The following is a 20,625-nucleotide window of genomic DNA, read 5'->3' as shown; positions in this document are numbered from 1 at the left end:
CATCTTCCAAAGCATAAGGCAGCCCCACAGCAAAGGATTACTTGGCCAAAATGTCAATAGTCCAAAAAAACTTCAAAAATCACTTTTGACATGTTTGATCAGTCACAGCACCTTCTCCATATGCTGCACAAATCTTTCTTTTGTGTGTGTGTGTGTATCAGTTGCATTTTTACCTTTCTTGAAATAACAAAGCATAATATGCTGAAAATGTTGCATACTTTCTTTCATCTTCACTATTAAAATGGCTACACAAAAATTCACCATTTTGATAAGAGTTTTTAATGAAGGCTGATATGACAGCTGTCACAATACAACCTAACAAAATTGTTTCTAATGAAGTTAAAGACAACTAAGCACTACTAGAGCCACTGTACAGAAGGAATAAAATGAACTTTTTGACCAGCTCAACATTAGCAACCAGCACAGATCCCTGCAGGTCAAGGTACCTTTATTGCCACTCTAGCCTTGCTGTCCAGCACAACAATTATGACATTCTTGCCTCTGACAGTTAATTACTGCTTTATTGCTTCTGACATTCTGAAATTCCATCCAAATTGTGCTCATTGGGAGCATAACTTAATGGCAACATCACCTATTATCGATCTACTGAGAACAGCCCCCCTACACATCTCAAAAATGCCGCTGCTCTCACTGATTTCTTCCTGGTTACCTTTACAAAAGGAGGGTTTCCTGGGCTTTGCCTGAGAACATAGTCAGATGGAATGTTCTTAAGTGTTGTATAGTAAATCCTTCTATTATTTCCACCTCTCTGAGCCTCCTGATCCTTTCCTCAACACTGTGCCACAGAAGTCCTGGAATCTCTGTCTCAGTGACTGCAGGCCGCCATGATGACCACGCTTCAAAGCTACTTCGCAGCAGACCATTAGGACTGGTGTCTTGCTAGAGCATTGAATCCTATGAGTGCCCCATGTACTTAACCTGATTTATATTCTACCCTAGTTAATTCCCATACATATTTTTCTGGTTCTCAATAGAAAATATGAACCAACTTCTGCAGTTTTTTAGATGTGTAAGTTAATCTCTTCCTGGAATGGGAATTGTACTTATGGCTCAGGCTGTGCTGGAGTGATCCGCCTGATAGCAGTGAGGGACCATTAGCCTGGAGGCCATGGGCAATAGTGAGGCAGATCCTGAGGGGAACAAAATCATCTTGCAAGGCACAAGCCTCAGAAGTTGTGCAGTCTCCAGATAAAAGGAAGCTATTCTCCGCTGTTGACAGGGACAAGGATTCTCCTTCTACTGGCCTGGAGGGGTCAAGGGAGTTGGGAAAGCGCCTTCAGGATTCTCTGCCCTACCCCCTCAACTATCCAAACCCCAGGCCTCAGAGCCCTACTCTTTCCCCCAGGGCTGCAACTCTGATACATAAGAGCTGCCAAGATCATACATCCAAACTCCTTTACAGCTCTTTTACTATTGCTCTTTTTTTTTTTTTCTTTTTTTTAAATCTCATTTTGGAATGAGGAGGTGGGACAATTCTAGTTTCAGGAATTGTCAAATTCTGTATCTGACCTTCAGCACAGCAGGCCAGCGAGCACCAAGAAGACAGGAATTCCCTTAAATTCTTCTAGGAAGCCCTCTAGGTTTTACAGTGTGTCTTAAGTTGGGAGCTGGCTGCCCTGAGAATATAATTTTCTTTTTGCAATGCCTTCAGTGCTGTTAACAGAGACTTGCCTACTCCTGAATCCATGTAATTATTATCACCCCAAAACTTCAAGCACACAGTCACCATTTAGTTCACCTTTACTGCCTCCTAATTAACCACCAGTTGGGTCATTAGTAATTGTGATGAGACCACATGCCAAGCTTGGGTTATCACTCCTCACTAGCAATGAGGATTCTATTGTCATCACACTGATGAGTTTTTCCATCTTGAGGGTCTACATTCTAAGTGCCTCACCTCATATTCATTTTCTTTGCTGGGGCCCCCAGGAATCAAGGTCTCAGACAAAGTTTATAAGGTACCTCTTCAATGCAATCCCAGTGAAACTAGAAGGAGGAGAAACAAGAGTAAGACAGGCAAGGAGGGAGCTAATACAAAAATATATTACTGAGCTGACCACCATGTGGTATCAAACACTAAGGGATTGCCTTGATTTTTTAGGACCATCATCAAGAGGTCAGCTGAACCACATCTCAGAACAGTTTATACAGAACCAGGGAGAGACACAAATGTATCCACTGCCTCTTATCTTCCTATTGGTCAGCTGTTCACCCTTCAACATTAACTAGCCTAGCATGCATGGGCACCAAATGGGTATCAAGGTATCTCATGTCCCAGAGTCAACAGGGAGAGGAGAGACACATGGCACAGGTCTGAGGGGAAGCACTGTTGGGTTGTGCCCACGTGGGGTAAGATGAGTGTACTCCTGGACATAGCAGGAGCAGAACACATGGCTGAGAATTCCAGAGAGAGGTAAGACTGAGAGGATCAGACACTTAAAATGTGATATGCTGCTTAAGGAACACAAAGAAAAGGAACCAGTTACCTTATCAGAGTATTATGAAGGGATGGGATGCGTCCATCATGCTCAACAAGGGCAGATCCAGCTGGTGATATCAGGGACGACAGTGGTGGAAGGCCTAAAGCAGTTGTTCCACTCCGAATCTACTAAATGTCTTCTTGACCATGATACTGCTGAGAAACACATTATTTTTAAGGAAATCCTTTCAGCTGAATGAATAAGCTGCTCAATTCTCCTGTGAAGATAATGGATGGTTTGTTCCTAGGCTAATTCTGACCCCAACCTGAAATTTCTACTAAAGATGCTTTGGTGTAGGTAGAGTTTTAGGCCTTCTGGTCTTTTCACAAAACATATTCGGCCCTGTTAGTCACTGGTTCATAGAAATACCATGTGGACCAAATAATAACATTTCAAATTACCATGTGATATAATCAAATTTTTGTCAGAAGTTAAGGACAGGCACAGAGTATCAGAGAAGGGACTTTTGCAGGAATACTACCATGACCAACACAATCATGTTGGAATTTTCTTTAATTTTTTTAATGTTCGTTAAAGATATTTATTGACATCCTTTGTGTACACCTTACTTGAACAGTATTTTATCAGAGTCTTAATAACTGTCATGTTGACATATTTATTTTTTAAAATTTATTGGGATGACACTGGTTAACAAAATTATACATGTTCAGGTACATACTTCTAAAACACATGATCTGTACACAGTTTTGTGTGTTCATACACCATAGCAGTATTTTTTCTGACATACTGTTTCCCTCAGGGAAGGGGAACGAAATAAAAAATAAACAAATTGGGACTACATCAAACTAAAAAGTTTTTGCACAGCAAAGGAAACCATCAACAAGATGAAAAGAAAACTCACTGAATGGGAGAACATATCTATCAATACCTGTAATAAGGGGTTAATATCCAAAATTTATAAGGAACTAATAAAACTCAACAAACAAAGCAAACAATCCAGTTAAAAAATGAGCAGAGGACCTGAATAGACACTTTTCCAAAGAGGACATACAGATGGCCTATTGACATATGAAAAGATGCTCAAAGTCACGAATCATCATAGAAATGGTTGGATTTTCATAGGCCACTGTCCTTGTTTCATTATATTTCAATGATTACTGGAACTGTAATTTCCTTTGAACTACCCAGTATTTTTTTTTGATACTTCCTTTGCTACTCTGTTTGTATCTGCAGCTCTTGGACTTATCTGACTTTTGCTTATAGAATAAGCCTCGATTTCCATATTCATATTTTTTGTAACCTCTGTCAAATTCATAGCTCTTCCATAATATTCTGTCACTTGGCCCATGCACATCCCAGCCCTATGTAGTCAGGGATGTAGTATTTCAGTTTTTGGATCCTCTGGCAATCAGAGATGACCGTTTCCAGACAGAATCACCAAGTCCAGCAGACATTCACCTGTCCATGCCCTGGCCTGGTTCTGATAGGTAAAACAATCTAGTTCAGTACTCACAGAATTAGGACTCCGCTGAATTAGGCAAAGCTATTCATTAGAATTATGTTCATAGCCCATACACTGGCAGACTCTTATTAACTATCTTCTTTTCACTTTTGGTTTTAAGAAACCAAAAACCCAATGAAAAAAATGACTTAAGAAAAAGAATATTTCTGACTCATGTATCTGAAAAGCCCAGGAGTAGATTCAGCTTCTCAGGTACAAATGGATTCAAGACACAGACACGCTCATTGTGTCAGGTTGGTCTCTCTCCCCTTCACCCTCTCCTCCTTTTCCCTGTCAGCTGGGCTTTATTCTTGGATAGACATTTTCTTCATGGCAGCAAATGTGTTTTCCAGAAAATTCATTATAGGCTCATAGCTCCATGTCTACTTCTCCCTTGTAATAGTATGAGCAAATGACTTAGACATGATTTTCATTGAGATAGATGTTTAACTCTGGGTCCATTGCCAAAGCCAGGGAGATAAGATGCTCTGATTGGCTACAACTGAGCCACGTGCCAGTCTTTAGAGCTGAGGGCAGAATCAAGACCACCCAAACCATAAGCACTGAGAGTGGCGAAGAGGTACCTCCCAGAGGAAGATCTTGTGCCACTTCCAGAAAAAGAAAAACTATTTGCTGGTTGAACAAAGGATGTGCACCACAGTTGTCCTGACTGATTCACTCTTCCTTTCGAGACAGGTTTCCATGGGTCCAATTCCTGTGCAAGCCAGTTACGTCTAGACTCAGGCTGGCATACCTAGAAATACTCCATGGATTCCTTTACAGAATCACAGGCTTTCTCTCACTTCCTACAAAAGAGGCACAGTCTGAAGTTTGGTTTAAGGCCTGTGTATTCATTTCTCCCTCTCTTTTATAGTAAAAAACATATTTTTACAAGTATAAAATGTATATACATATAGCACATGTAAAAATATAAGCTACATAATGAGATGAGCATCTTTGTAAATACAACTTTACATAGTGATATATCTGCATTCTGTCGATGCAGAAAATTTTCAGGAATAACCAAGCCTTAAGTCCTATGTAAAAAAATCGAATAAAGATGCAATTTTTTCCTAAACATACATCCTTCTATCAGTCACTGACACTAGGCCATTCCCACTACCCTCTTATGCTGCATTCTCATCATCATCATTGACTTAGGGGACATTCTTGGATCCTTGTTTTTGGTTTCTAATTCTTAGGGTAATATATGCCTCTCATCAGTTTGGCATATCCTTGGTGGTTAATTTTGGTGGAGTGTAGTACATTAAAATGGAACCCAAAAGTTGTTTAATTGTCAAACAGCAGCATAGGGTTTTCCCTCCCTTTTATCTCCTTCCTTCCTTTATTTTTTGGACTTTTTAAAGAGAGGAAGCTTTTAATGGGGACGAGTGAATTTTTTTGTTAGAATGAAGAAGCAAAGATTTTTATTAAAGTAAAATATCTTGAGTTATACTCTGAGAGAGTGTGTTCATATTAGCAAGAGGAAAGACCATTTGGGTAGAGAAGCCCTGTTTTGTTGAATCTTGGAGAGCAGTGCTGACTTTTGCCAGAGAACCTAAGGCTCTACCGCCCTCTTCCAAGACAGATCCAGGACACTGGTGGGGAGAGGAGATGTGTGGAGGGGGAGGAGGGACAAAAGGCCAAGGTGAACTAGAGGAGAGACACAAGAACAAAAGAGACTGGAGAGGGGAGGCTCTCCTGGCTGCTTCCCCAAGCTGTGCGCCGCATGGAGACTGTGCAGACGTTAATGTGATGGTAAATGGATTTCTTCTTCCTCTGCACTCTGGATATGTTTAGGCATAGCTCACACTAAGATAGTTTTCCGTCTGGACTTTATTTGCAGGACTTTCCAGATGTTGCATGTATTATGGAGAAGAAGGAGGGCAGGGGTGAAGGGAGTACACTTGGAATTTGGAAGTCAGAACCAAAAATAAAATACCACATAGATTCTGCCTTATGCACTCATAAAGGAGTCATAAGTTAACTCAGAAAGTAAAACCCACAGATGATGAAAACAATAGAACTGATCCTCAACTTACAAGTCAACAGGTTCATTTCCTAATCCATCCCCCACAATGCATCTTAGGAGACTCAGAAAGATGCCAGCTCCCATCCGCTTTAATTATTTTATGATGCATTTCAGAAGGCGATTTGAGATTTCTAAGAATTAGAAAAGTGGTCTAGCCAGAAAGTGTTTAAAACCCAGGCAGTGGGCTCTGTGCCCACAACTCTCCGTCTGCCCAAGGAATGGTGCCCATTTGCACCATACTGGTCGTGGCTGTTGGGTTTTAATTGGCACCAAACATACAAAGCAAATGGCACAGACTGGGCCCCCTGAGAGCTGCGGTTGTTTGCAAGGAATAGAAAGCCATTCTCAACCTCAGCCACTGCCAGGTGGAGGGCTGTCTTTGCTCTTGGGGTTTTCTATTTCACCTACTTGGCGAGGATTCTAGAACAGCTAACTTAGTAGTATTCAACCCTGATTGCACATTAGAATCACCTGTTGAACTGTGGCAACAAACAAGCAAACAAGGCTATACCCCCAGATCAAAAAAATCACCACCTGAGGGGAATGCAGTCCAGGCACAGCACTTTTTAATAGTTTTTCAGGGGATTTTAAAGGAAGGACAAGGTTGACTCCTTCCTTCTGCACTCTCTGGGAAATTGTCCATCCCCCTCTCTCTCTGTCTGACTCTCTCCTCTTCTTTTTTTTCTCTCTCTCCCTCTCCTCTCTTTCCCCTTTCCCTCTCTTTCCTCTTTCCCTCTCTTTCCATCCCCCTTCTCCTTACCACCAATAAATACTTTGTGGTAGTGACTTATTTCCCCCAAGAACACATCCAACACACATCCAACACCTTCTAAATACTGGAAAGATTGTTTAAACCTACAGTGTTCTGTTTCTGAGCATTTTCTAGGATTATAGGAGCTTGTTTTCAATGAGTGTTTATATAATGATATGCAGCACTGTTCTCCTGCCTTACCTGTGGGCCAGCCTGGCTCTGGCCCTTGGTAGAAGGAGATTAAGAAACAAGTAATGAATCTGAAGAAACTTTGGGGAATGATTTTTCCATTTCTCCATTGTCCTTATTGGTAACTGCACCTACTTACAGGGCTTTTTAGGACACCATTTTCTCAACTCATTTGTTAAAGATAGATAGGTAGATAGGTAGGTAGGTAGATAGATAGATAGATAGATAGATATTTTCAGTCCTTACACTATATAAGGTCCCATTCTAAGTGCTAAATATACACAGATGAAAAAGAAAATACTTCTGAGATCCAAAATAGTGGCAGAGTAGCTGGCAGCTCTGTCCACTTGTTCCCAGACATGGACAGGACTAGTAGTCAGAACAGTGGGGAGTGAGTGAGAGCATCTGTGAGTAAGCTCGTATGCAGACTGGAAGCAGGGAGTGCGCAGCAGTGGGCAAGAACCCGCCTGCCTGCAGGGCATCCAGGACCCTGCCGCCCAGGCTTTCTAAGTGAGCCAGCTGCACTGCCCAGCCTAGTACTCCTGGCTGTGAAGAGTGGGGCAGTGACAGACCAGCTTAGTAGCCACGAGCTACCAGAATTGAGAGAGAAGGCCTGGGAGGTGCAGAGCCCCAGAAAGAGCACTGCAGGAGCAGGCCCACCAGAGGCTGAAGACGCTGGAGGAAGCGGGGTCAGCACGTCACCACCACTGTATGTTATAATATAGCTGCAGGACTCTTGCCAATGCCATCCGGGAAAGATCCAGAGAAAAACTTTATCTAAAACTGTCTGAGGCTCTGAAAGGGGGTGGTGAGCCGTGACCATGAGAGACTGTGTGATTTTCGGGGAGGGGGAGGGGGAGTGTGTGGAGAACATGCCCTGCAGGGAGTGGTGCTACAGCATGGGGACCACACCGAAACTTTTAAAAGGGGAGCTGAAGCATGACCCAAACTTGTCAGGGACCCGAGGCTCACATGCCTGTGCAGTGGCGCAGTGGCTTTGCTAACCAAAAACTAAGGGGTTGAGTACACTGAAAGAACAGTAGGACCTGACCCAGTAGAGCTTGTGAGCAGGGGCTGTCCAGAGTGAAGAATTCGGGCTGAACCTCCAGCAAGAAAGCAGCGGGCTTGGGACTGGAACTCAGGAGCTAAACACCTAAGATAAACGCCAGATCCCCTCACAGACAGGCAAGACCAACCCCCCACCTGCGGGATTACAGCTCTGCAGATAAACGAGTCCAGGCTCAGGAGTATTCTGCTGCATACATTTCCACAGGGGAAAGAAGAAAAAGCTCTGCCAGACATTATGAGCTACAAAGGTCCTTGGGCCCTGATCTACTAAACCCAGCAGAGCAGAGAGAATAGAGACAGGCACAACAAGGTGCTATCTTCTCTCCTGCATAGCTTCTTAACGTTTATTTCATATCCTTCAAGTTTGGACCTAATATGTCACCAGGTTTTATATTATAGTATATTTCTAATCCCATATTTTGCTCTTGCCTCCTCCTACTCCACTTTACCTTCTTCCTTCCCCTTCTTAGTTTTGTTTTAAATTCTGTTCTTTCTCTTGCCACAACCTGTTTCTATTCTGCACTCTTACTATTTTCTCCCCTCCAGCTTCTCAAAATAATTTGTAATTGTCATTAGTTATCTTATATTCTTGTTCCTGTTCTTAAAATATATTTTCTCTCCACTCTTTGCTTTTTGGTTTTGGATAAGGTGGTGATTGTTGCATTTCTTCAATATTATTCCTAGGTAGTCACTATTTTTTTATTTCAAATCTCTAATTTTACCATTGCCCTCCCCTACTCCATTTTGTCTTCCTCCTGCCTTTTTTTTTTTCATTTTAAATAATAATTTTTCATGGTCTCACCCTGGTTTTCATTCCTCACTCAGTATTTCTTCTCCCTCTATCTTCTCAAAATAACTTCACTTTCCTTTAGATATCTCTTAAGCTTTTTATACACACATACACACACACAAACACATTTTAAAGTTCAGTTTGAACTGAATACTGTATGTTTCCCTTGTCTTACTCCATTCTACCTTTCCTCCTCCCTTTTTTATTTACAATGTAAATTTTATTTTCTTTCTCTTTTTACCTTTCTTCTATTCCATACTCTTATTATTGCTCTTCCCTTTACCCTCACAAAATCATTTTTCTTGCAGTTAGCCATCTCATATTCATTTCTGCTTTTTTTATAATAGTCTTAATCTCTTTACACCTTTACTAGTATTGTCTTATGTGCTCTTGATAGTGTGGTTGTGGGTGGAGGCTATTTTTGCAGGTGTGGGTTTGTTCCCTAGCCTGTTTGGTTCTGTTATGGAAGCAACTGTACAACAGTATACGAGATTTGGTGGGTAAGTGACTCTCAGTTAGCCAGCCAGTAAGGAGGACCCACCAAATAACAACCCAACAACCAAAACCCAATTACAACCAGAGAATCCAAATAAATGGCAAAAAGGGCAGCCCAAGAGCATCAGGCTTAGGAGATCAAGGAGACTGGACCACTGAATCCCACAGGTCTCCTACCACAGATCTCCCCACGAAGATGGAGTCAAAGCAGATCAATCTAATGCACAGAAACAAACAAGAAGAGTCACCTAAAATGGGGAGACAAAGAAACAATCATCAATAGAAAGGAAAGGAGAAATCACAAGAAAGAGTGCTAAGTGAAATTGAGGCAACCAAACTATCAGACATCGAATTCAAAATAATGGTTATAAGGATGCTCAATGATCTCAGTGAGAACTACAAAAAACTCCAGGGAAGCTGCAAGGAACTTATTGTGAACTACACCAGCATGAAGAATGACATAGAAACTGTCAGTAAGAGACAGTAGAAAATGAAAAATACAATATCTGAAGTGAAGAACACAGTAGAAGGACCTAAAAGCAGGTAAGATGAAGCAGAGGATCAAATCAGTGAGCTGGATGACAAGGTAGAAAAAATATTCTCAGACAGAGCAACATAATGAAAAAAGACTCAAAAAAAAGAAAAAGACTCAAAAAGAACAAAGAGGGATTAAGGGAAATGCAGGACAACATGAAACAATAATAATACCTGTGTAATAGGGATACAGGAAGGAGAAGAGGAGGAGCAGGGATAGAAAACCTGTTCGAAAAAGTAATGATAGAAAAGTTCCCTAACTTGATGAGAGAAAGTCACGCAAGGCCAGGGTCCCAATCAAAATGAACCCAAAGAGGCCCACTCCAAGACATATCATAATTAAAATGGCAAAATTCAAAGACAAAGAGAGAATCTCAAAGGCAGCAAGGGAGAAACAGGAAGTAACATACAAGGGAGCTCCAGTAAGGCTAGCAGCTGACTTTTCAACAGAAACACTAGAAACCAGAAGAAATAGCAAGAAATATTCCAAGTAATGAAAAGCAAAGGCCTGCAACCAAGACTGCTCGACCCAGCAAGGCTCTCATTTAAAATGGAAAGTGAAATAAGAAGTTTCAAAGGCAAAAGAAGGTTAAAAGAATACATCTTTACCAAACCAGCATTGCAAGACATGTTAAAGGGACTGCTTTAAGAAAAGGAAGAAAAAGAGAGAGAACATAGATACAAAGGGGAAAAAATGGCAATAAATAGGTACCTATCAATAGTAACCTTAAGTTGTAAATGGATTAAATGCTCTAATCAAAAGACATAGGGTAGCTGAATGGATAAGAAAACATAACCCACATTTATGCTGTCTACAACAGACCCACCTCAGACCAAAAGATCTTCACAGGCTGAAAGTGAAGGGATGGAAAAAAATATTCCAAACAAATGGAAATGAAAAAAAAAAGCCTGGGTAGCAATACTTATATCAGATAAAAGGCCATAAAAAGAGACAGAGAAGGACACTTCATAATACTTAAAGGGAAAAATCCATCAAGAAGATATAACCATTGTAAATATATATGCACCTGACATAGGAGCACCCAAATATATACCCTTCACGTCAGCATGGATAAAGTCTTGGAGAACTTCAAGAAAGATGTACATAGCAACACACTGATAGTAGGGGATTTTAACACCCACTCTCAACAACTGATAGATCTTACAAACAAGTAATCAACAAGGATACCATGGCACTGAAAAACACTCTAGATCAAATAAATTTAATTAATATATACAGAACCTTTCACCCCAAAGAAACATAATGCACATTCTTTTCAAAAGCACATGGAACATTTTCAAAGATAGACCACATGATAAGACACAAAATAAGCCTCAAAAAATTCAAGAAAATTGAAATCATATCAAGCATTTTCTTGGATCTCTGTGGTGTGAAACTAGAAACCAACCTCAAGAAAGAATTCAAAAAGATTCAAATTCATGGAGACTGCATTACATGCTATTAAACAATGAATGGGTCTATAAGAAGATCAAAGAAGAAGTCAAAACTTTTCTGGAAACAAATAAAAATGAACACACAGCAGCCCAAAACCTATAGGACACAGCAAAGGCAGTCCTCAGAAGGAAGTTTATAGCAATACAGGCCTACCTAAAAAAGAGAGAGAGATTTCAAATAAACAATCTAATTCTACAAGAACTAGAGGAACAACAAACAAAGCCCAGAGAAAGTAGAAGGAAGGAAATAATCAAGATGAGAACAGAATTAAGTGACACAGAGACTAAAAGAACAACTCAAATGATCAATATATCCAGGAGCTTGTTCTTCAAAAAGATAAACAAAATTGACAAACTTTTAATCAGACTCATCAAGAAAAGAAAAAAGAGGACCCAAATAAACAAAAATACGAAAGAAAAGAGGAGAAATTACAACTGACACCACAGAAATACAAAGGATTGTCAGAAAGTACTATGAACAACTATATACCAAGAAATTTGATAGCCTGGGCAAAATAGAAAATTTTCTAGAAACATATAGTCTTCCAAAACTGATTCAAGAAGAAGCAGAAAACCTGAATAGATTTATAACAGCTAGGGAAATTGAAGCAGTGGGGGGGGGGGGGGGACAACCTCCTGGCATTCAAAAACCCTGGACCAGATGGCTTCACAAGTGAATTTTACCAAACATTTAGGAAGAGCTCGCTCCTATCCTTCTCAAACTATTCCCAAAAATTCAAGAAGAGGAAAAACTCCCCAACTCTTTTTAAGAGGCTGGTATCATCCTACTTCCAAAACCAGGTGAAGACACAAGAAAGAAAGAAAACCACAGGCCAATATCACTGATGAACATAGATGCTAAAATCCTTGACAAAATATTGGCAGACTGCATCCAGCAATACATTAAAAAGACCATATACCACAATCAAGTGGGATTCATCGCTGTTCATGGCAGTGTTATTTACAATAGCCAAGTGCTGGAAACAGCCTAAGTGCCCATCAGTAAATGAGTGGATCAAAAAACGGTGGTACATTTACACAATGGAATACTACGCAACAGAAAGAAAGAAGAAACTCCTACCCTTCACATCAGCATGGATGGAACTGGAGAGTATTATGCTAAGTGAAATAAGCCAGGCAGCAAAAGACAGAGACCATGTGATCTCACCTACAAGTGGAACCTAATGAACAGAACAAACAATGGCCAGCAAAATAGAACCAAAAACACAGAAAGAAGGAACAAACTGACAGTGGCCAGAGGGGTGTGGGGGAGAAGGATAAAGAGGTAAAGGAGGAGAAGAGTCTAGTCAAGGAACATGTATAAAGGACCCATGGACGTGGACAACAGGGTTGGTACTGACTGTGGGAACAGGGTTGGGCAGGGCAGCGTGGAGCAATGGGGAAAAAATTGGGACAACTGTAATTGAACAACAATAAAAAAAAAAAAGAAAAGAAAGTACTTCTGCTTTTAGGTGGGTAAACCCCTAAATTTGAATGTTGAATGTTATAACACAGGGTTTTACATTTTTAAATGGAGCTATTTGATCTGATTCATAAAGATTGCATAGGAACTAACAGGGTAAAAGAAGGAAAGGAGCATTCTAAATAGAAGGGAAAGCAAAGATTCAGAGATTAGAAATAGGACAAACCCTTCAGGATCTATAAGTGGCTCAGCAGGGCTTGTATTTCACTTGTAGGTTGAGGACTGACTGTTGACTTCACATTATTATGCTTCCCTGCCTCTCATGCAGGCATCTGAGGCTTTGCCTCCTGATTTAGAGCCTTACATTGGCTGGTCCTTCCATCAAAATCTAACTACACCACAGTTTTTTTTCACATTTATTCTGTATTTTGTTTGTTTGTTTTTGTCTTTCTCTTTGCTTCATGTTGGTTGGCATAGGATTGAGGGAGGATGGAGACTGATGAATTAGATTCCCATCTGACTCACAGGCTATATAATACAAACCCTTAGATAAACATCTTTTCAGTCTCAGGATAAAGGCCTTCAATCTTTGGTGGTGAGGTCCCAAGCCTTTCTGAAGCTGGGCCTAGGAATTTGAATTTTTAACAAGCTCCTCCAAGTAACCCTGTGGTACAGTCAGATTGCAAGGCATGGCCCTAGCCCCCAATGCTGAGCTGAAGTTCAGAGAATGATACTCAACACTTACACAGCAGTAACAAAATGCTAAGCACTGCTCAAAGTGTTTTACTTCCTTGTAGTAACTCATTTAACCCTTATAGAGACCCTACAAAGGGAGTGTTTCATTATTTTCATTTTAGAAATAAGGACACTAAGAGTTCACGTGCCTTGCCCAAGGCACACAGCTAGTCAGTGGCAGAGTTTAAACAAAGCTAGTCTTAATCCAGATGCTAGATCTCTTCCCTAAATAGGCAAGACCATTAGGCAACATGACAAAGAGTGCGTGCTGTGCTCCAGGTACCAGGGGTGTGCTGGTGAATGCTTTACAGCTGGCCCAGTGAAGGCAGGAAGCAGGATTTGTGGCACTTGCCAGTTTCTGTGAGCCAGATGTCACTGACCACAGAACTGAGAAGAAATGTGCATGAAGGGCTGTGACAATCCAGCTGCAGTTCACCACCAGACACAGCCATCGCTCACTTGTGTCTGCCATAACAGCAAATGCCATCATGCAGGTGCAGGCCAGTGGCTGAAAAAGGACAGAGAAGGGAAATCTATATTCTAAACAACAGGAGTGTCCAGAGTCTTTGGAAATCTAAAATCATGCTCTGGATTGGGATCATGAGAGAGCCCAGGAATTGTATTTCGGGACTTGGACAACATGTCACAGATCCAGAAGACACCTGGGGGGGTATGAAGTTAAGAACAGGAGCCCAAGGGCCTTCCTGATCCCAAATATCCTTCTCAATGACTCCCCAAAAGTAATTTTGTTTACCTCAGCTACCTCCTCCCTTCTCTCTTGTCCAACCACAGGTCAAGCACAGGTCTGCAGATTCTTAGAGAGGATTTTCTCCTCTGCCACTTCCTACTAACCAGTCGCTCTTCATGTGTAGTCATGCTTGCTCCAGGGGTAACTTAGAGGACCTGTGAGGAGCTTTGCACATCCCCTCTGTGCTGGGCTTGGGAACTCAGATGAGAGACAAGATGCATGGTGATTCTTTGTGCTGCCTATTTCAGGTGCCAGCAGTGCTTCTATGGGGTCAACCTGTCCAGCCTCCGGGGTGCTGCAGTGGATGAATACTTCAGACAGCCAATAGTAGTAAGTGTGTCCTCTTTACAGGCTTTCTCCCTGTGTGTTTATCTGTTGATTTACTCACTCAGTCACCCAGCATGGGATACACTGTGCTCCCATGTTCTGTGCTAAGTCATCATAAGAGAGTACTATGTTTTCAAGTCTTCCAGCTCTGCTCTCCCAGTCAACTAAGAAAATTCTCAGAGACTGATACTGTTGAAAGCAAGGAGATTTGAGGGCTACCTTTTAATAAGTAACTTCTAATTCTCCTGCTTGGACCCACCCTCTATGCACAGTCAGCCCTCATACTTGTTCAGTACTTCACATCCATTGATTCTAGTGGCCTAAGGCATAATTGAAGAGGTAGCATTATAAATAAATACCTTAGGACAAAGATGTTCTTGTCAAACAGATTTCAGTTTCAACTGTGACCCCCTCCAGCTATGTAACCTTGGACAACTTAAAGTTTGCATTGTCTGAAACTCAGTTATAAGTGGAAGGAAATCCAACTCTAATGACTTAAGCTAAAATGGAAGTACTGGCCCTCGAGTTTACAAATAGAGTTTTCTTCAGAGACCTATAGTAGAAATTCAGACAGTGTCATGGGACCTGATTTTTCTACCCTCATCACTTATCTCCACTTCCTCTAATTTAGCTCTGTTTCTAGGCAAGATCTCCCCTCGTGGCAGTAAGATGGCTGAAGATACTTTAAGCTTAGATTTTTAAATCTCTAAGTCCCAAAGAAGAGCCTGCCTTTTTGTCATAACTTGGACAAAAGCCCCAGAATGAGTTTAGATAAAACCTGATTGACCAGTGAACTTAGTTCCTATAGAACCTCATGGAGTATGGAGAAGAGGTAAATTCTGGATGGTCAAAAACCACCAAATGCCTGCTCCAGAGATTCTGTGAAGATTAATATAACCTAGTAAACCACAAAATATTTAGTTGGTGTATAGTAACCACTAAATAAATGTTAACTTACATTATTAATCGTATTCTCATTAAGCTCATGCCTTCTAAATTCCAACTCTTACTGACTTAAAATTTCAGGAGGAAAGCTAGACTGCAGTCTTGCCTGAATTCAGTCTATCCTGACAGAAAGATAATACCTTTGTGCTTTTTTCCAAGGACACATTTGACATTAGGATTTTGATGGCTCGATCAGTCAAGTACACAGTAAATTTTATGGATGCAGAAGAGGCCGATCTCCACAGGTTTGTACCAAACACTGTTGCTCCAGATTTTTAAATCTCATCCCTGCCTCTCCCATCCCTGAAACTCTAGTGCGGAGATTTGCTGCTCAAACAGGGAAGAGATTTTAGATATGAGTCATACAGAGAAATGGTACATTAGTACTAGTTTCAGTTATTGCAAAATAAGGATAATGATGCCTCCTTCATAGGGTTGTTTTAAGAATTGAATGAGAAAAATCAAACAGTTGTAGCTTGTACTTATGTAACTAGACACTGTTGTGAGCCTTTAATATATGACTCACTTAATTCTCACAGCAACCATATGCAAATGGCACTATTGTTATGTCCATTTTACCAATGACAGATATGAGGCAGAATAGAACAATAAATTGCATAAGGTCACAGGATTAATAAGTGTTATTAGATCTAGGATTTTAACTATTCAGAAAGCTACAGAGTCTGGATTTTTTAACCTCTCACCCAGGCCAGTGCCCACGGTAATGACAAGAAGAGCTACAATTTGTTGAGAGCTTACTACATACTAGGTATTGTGCTAAACATTTTATAGGCACTGACTCATTTTCAAAGAAGATACTCAATAAACGTTAGTTTTTGCCCTCTTTCCATCCACTTAAAGAGACTCCACACTGAAGACTCATTTCTCAGATAGTAATATGAATCCTCTTTAGACCTTTCACTAGTATTTTGTCCTTTTCTCCCTGAGAAAATCAATATTCTTATTTTTTTCTGGGTAAGAAATTTAAGACCCAGCCAGGTTATAATTTGCCCAGACTAATGAGGAAGAAGGGCCAGATTTTATAAAATGCAGCTGGCTGACTCAAACTGTTATCTATCTTGAGATCACAATGGACAAAGGGGATCAGTTGGGATCGGTCAGAACATGCTGCAGTAACAAAAAGATCCTTCAGTGGCTTATAATAGCTCAGGTGTCTTTCTCCCTACACTGTTTATCCACTGTGCACCAGCTTCAGCTCTGCCAGCATCCCCTACCCCAGCAGTTGAGCTGGTGCCACTTGTGTTTGCAACAGTGCTAGTTACTGAGGAAAAGGAAGGAGTGTGGCAAAGTATGTACTGACAATAAAACATTTGTGCCTGGAAACAACACAACTCACTTCTGTTTGAATTTAATTGGTCAAAGTAAATTACATGATAATACCTGAACTCAAGTGAGTGGATAAATGCAACCCTACTGTATGCTTGGAGCAAGAGAACTGGCGTGTGGAAACAACTGTAATAAATCCCATAGGTCCCAACAAAAATTCACTTCAGTGGGCTTCATTTGCCGCTCTGGGGTGCTTCTGAGTCCCAAGGACTTTCTTGAAAACTCTCTATTGACTTTCCAGAGATGTCATCTATTCATTTGTGCATTGATTCAACAAATTTGTATTGAGATCCTACCATGTGCCTGCTACTGTGCTGGTGAATGCACAGGTACAAAATGTAACTTTTAAAAGTCTACTCTTGAGGAGGTCATCATCCATTTAGAGGAATGCCAAATATAGGAGGAAGTAATTACAATGCAATACCAACAAATGCAATATGACAAGTACTGTGGAAACCTCTAGAAATGTGCTGACTGCTGTAGAGTGGAAGAAGTTAGCCCTTTGGGGACAGCATATATGCAAATAATGTACAACTTCCTTTGAAAACTTCTAGAGCACTCACTAAAATAAGTTTCCTTGGAGTGATAGAACCCCAGCGACGGGCCCATACTATCACCTTTTAATTGCAAAACACTTTAAAGTTTGCAAAAACATTTTAAAGCACTCATATACATTTTTTTTCTCACTTGTCATTGACAAGAACCTTGTGAGAAAGTAGGAGAGGGGTTTTTGCGCTCTTCGACAAATGAAAATCTGAGGTTCTGAGAATTTAAGTGGATTTCCAAGGTTCCCTAGCTAAAGCAGGTCCAGTGCCTAGATTTTGTTGTACCTTTTCCAATATTCTTTCTATTCCCACTTATTCTGCATTTGGCATAAACCAAGGCCACTTGTGCATGCCTCTGGCTGCAGCCTGGTGGGAAGTTAAATTGCCTCCCTGAAAAATAAATGAACTATGACAGTGACCTTCTGAGTTGGATGTTTCCCCCTTGTGGTCCACTTCATTTTTCAGAGGCCTGAGCAGCCTTTCCACTTGAAGGCCTGCGGAGGGGAGTTGCCGCAGCCCATGTTTTGGCTTCTTAAAGGATGGTTTTCACCTGAGTCCCTGGGTCGCTCCCCTCTTCAGTAGTCAGACCCAGCTCCAGATGTGACACTGGCCGAGTGGCGTTCTGGGTCATTGCAGCACAGCGCTGTGTTCCTTGCAGAATTTTGGCAAGAAGCAGCGGTCTCAAATGTGCAGTGTCACCCAAGCATTAATCACACTGAGAGAATCTTGCTGCCAAAGCAAAAGCACTTAAGAGAAAAAGAAAATACTCTGTGAACATTCCCACTCATCTCACAAGTGTATCTAGGGTGTGTGTCAACAAGAAAATCTCTCTTCTTTCTTTCTTTTTTGTTTCCTTGCAGAGTAGAAATCCCCTTTGTGTTTCAGATGACACAGTCGGGCCTCATCCATGGCCTGGCGTTCTGGTTTGACGTGGCCTTTGTTGGATCTGTGTATGTATCACCCCCTCCTTCACCTACTCTGTCCCATGCTGTCCTCTACTATTTGTAATCATAATTTTAATGTTTTTAAAAATTGATTTCAACAGTAATAATCCTGGTTTCTATGCACTTCAAGAAAATAGGCAGTAATGTTAATGTTGCTTTTAGATTTTAGGGTGACTTGAAAATGCAGATGTTTTCCATGATGTCGTATCAACTCAGGCTAAAATAAAGGCGTGAGAGAGGGTCTGTGCTTTGTCAACCCTCTTGCTTTTATTCCAGAGTAGATGGTGAGGGACAACCCCTGCCTTGGCTTCCATCACACCTGCCTATAGAACCTCTGGTGCTGGGTTAATACCTCAAGTCATACTTTCTCCCATTCACAGCCTTCAATTTCACAGTCTAGAACCCCTTTTTTATGAACCGGCAGACTGGTATACTAATGCCAATTGCAATATTAGGTAACTTCTCCATTCCTGCATTCCTTTTCCCTCTTGCAAAGATTTGAAAGTTGCAGGGCTTTAAAGGAAGAGAAAGACCACCTACAAGTTGACTGGTAAGGTCTGGGGCTCCTTGTAAAGGCTCTGGCACTCCCGCATCCCCAAATCTTTGCTCTCCTGACTTCCCTGCTCTCTTCCCAGACTTTCTCTTGTGCTCCAGCTTAGCAAAGAGATTTGATCTGAATCATATGACCAGGCAGAAGGAAAATGTTACAGTACCCTCTCCACCCCCGCTTATACAAACATCCAGGCTCATCTCTGCACCTGCTGAGAAAGAAGAGCCCACGGGTTGGTAATAAAGCTCGGGGTGTTTTGGGGGCTTAGGAGAAGGGGGGATCCCTGGAAGCCCTGTCTGGGCTGGCAGAGAGAAATCGAATGACATGCAAGTCACTCCTACACCACATAAGCATGTTTGTTCAAAGAATCCGTACATTTTTTTCCCTTCAGACTTTCCCCCAGTAATATCCCAGGTAAATGAATTTGTTCCTGCAAAGGTTAAAGAGATAAGCTTGAAATGGCCTGCTTCCAGGGGGAGCATTCTCTGAAGTTAAATGCTTTATCTTAAAAAGCTAAAAAAAATTTGCATTCTACTCCATAATGTAGCTGGGTATATTTTGATATAAAAGTGGTTTCTCTTACTTAGTAGATTACGTAAAATTTCCTCCCCAAGTCCTCAGGCTTAATGCGCGCATTACTGCCTGTTATCCAACCGCCACTGCCTAACTCCAAGGCAGGTGACCTCAGTATTCACAGCACAGCAAGATGTTCTTACGTCTTCACATGAAATGAAGAACCTCAATTTAAACACTCCCACATGCACAGAAACACACAGGACATCTGAGCTGGAAGGGCAGTGCAGGCCATGTGCTCCAGTAGTTTTTCTTGCTTCCGGAAGCTTCATCAGGACCCCTGAATAGGTGGGCATGAGATAATTAAGAGGCCGGACTTCAAACTTCTCAAACAAGTCAATTCCCAGTTTAACTCAGTTACTTACTGGGCTTCTCATGAACTTTGATTCAGAAACCCAAGTTGACAGAGTGGCCAAGTCAATGGGGGGCGGGGGGACGGGGGGGGGGCAGCCTGGATCTCCAGTTGCCCTCTCTGCGATGTTAACAAGTCCCTTAACCTCCCTGGGCTTACTCCATAGGGTGGTTGTGCAGATTTAATGAGCTTATATACATAAAGCTCTTGGTACAGTACCCAGCATTAATAACTGCTCGATTATTTGAATTATCGTTATCTTAAACAAGTTCCATGAATCAAAACCAATGAAAACTATTTATTAACCTAAGTCCCCAGTCCAAGCCATTAATACAGGCCTGGAACATAATTGGCTTTCAACTCTTTTTCTTGCCCTCCAGGGTCACGGTCTGGCTGTCAACAGCCCCCACGGAGCCTCTGACGCACTGGTATCAGGTGCGGTGCCTTCTTCAGACTCCTCTCTTTGCCAAGGAAGGAGAAACCCTCTCAGGGAAAGTGCTGTTTGTAGCCAATAAACGGTAAGCAGGAGAGCACAGCTGCACCCCCACCTCTGCTGGTGGGGCACCGCTGGGTGGGAACAGGAGGAAGCTGGCAGGCCCCTGAGACCCCAGCCCTGCGACATGGACAGCACACTTTCCGAAGACCCAGCTGAGTTTGCCTGGGTGCCCTCAGCCACAGTGCTGGCAGGGCAGGTGTCACCTTTGCACTGAGTGTGACAAGGAAGGGGAGTTTCAAGTAACTCAAGGACAGTGTTCTCCCCCTGACCGCAGGGGAAAGAAGGAAATCCATCAGTTCATGGGAGCTCTTGCCAAAGGCTTGAATTACCAGGCACTTTATAACCCACATCATCTTCCTGGTC

At 41.6% G+C, this 20,625-nt stretch overlaps 1 protein-coding gene across 1 annotated transcript in view; it reads left to right on the top strand.

Moving 5' to 3' along the window:
* The window catches only part of LOC129078504 (histone-arginine methyltransferase CARM1-like), a 153,624-nt gene that overhangs the window by 119,198 nt on the left and 13,801 nt on the right, over positions 1-20,625 (top strand). Inside the window, exons 8-11 of the mRNA XM_054583311.1 lie at positions 14,432-14,513; positions 15,615-15,700; positions 18,208-18,297; positions 20,147-20,284. Coding sequence (XP_054439286.1) covers positions 14,432-14,513; positions 15,615-15,700; positions 18,208-18,297; positions 20,147-20,284 — 396 coding nt within the window. The remainder of the gene's footprint in view (positions 1-14,431; positions 14,514-15,614; positions 15,701-18,207; positions 18,298-20,146; positions 20,285-20,625) is intronic.

Source organism: Pteronotus mesoamericanus, unplaced genomic scaffold (assembly GCF_021234165.1).
Source record: "Pteronotus mesoamericanus isolate MK-2021 breed Mesoamerican mustached bat unplaced genomic scaffold, CSHL_Meso_final contig_73, whole genome shotgun sequence".
NCBI classification, from domain to species: Eukaryota; Metazoa; Chordata; class Mammalia; order Chiroptera; family Mormoopidae; genus Pteronotus; species Pteronotus mesoamericanus.
The sequence above is the reverse complement of the archived record's forward strand: the minus strand, read 5'-3'. Positions and strand labels throughout refer to the sequence as shown.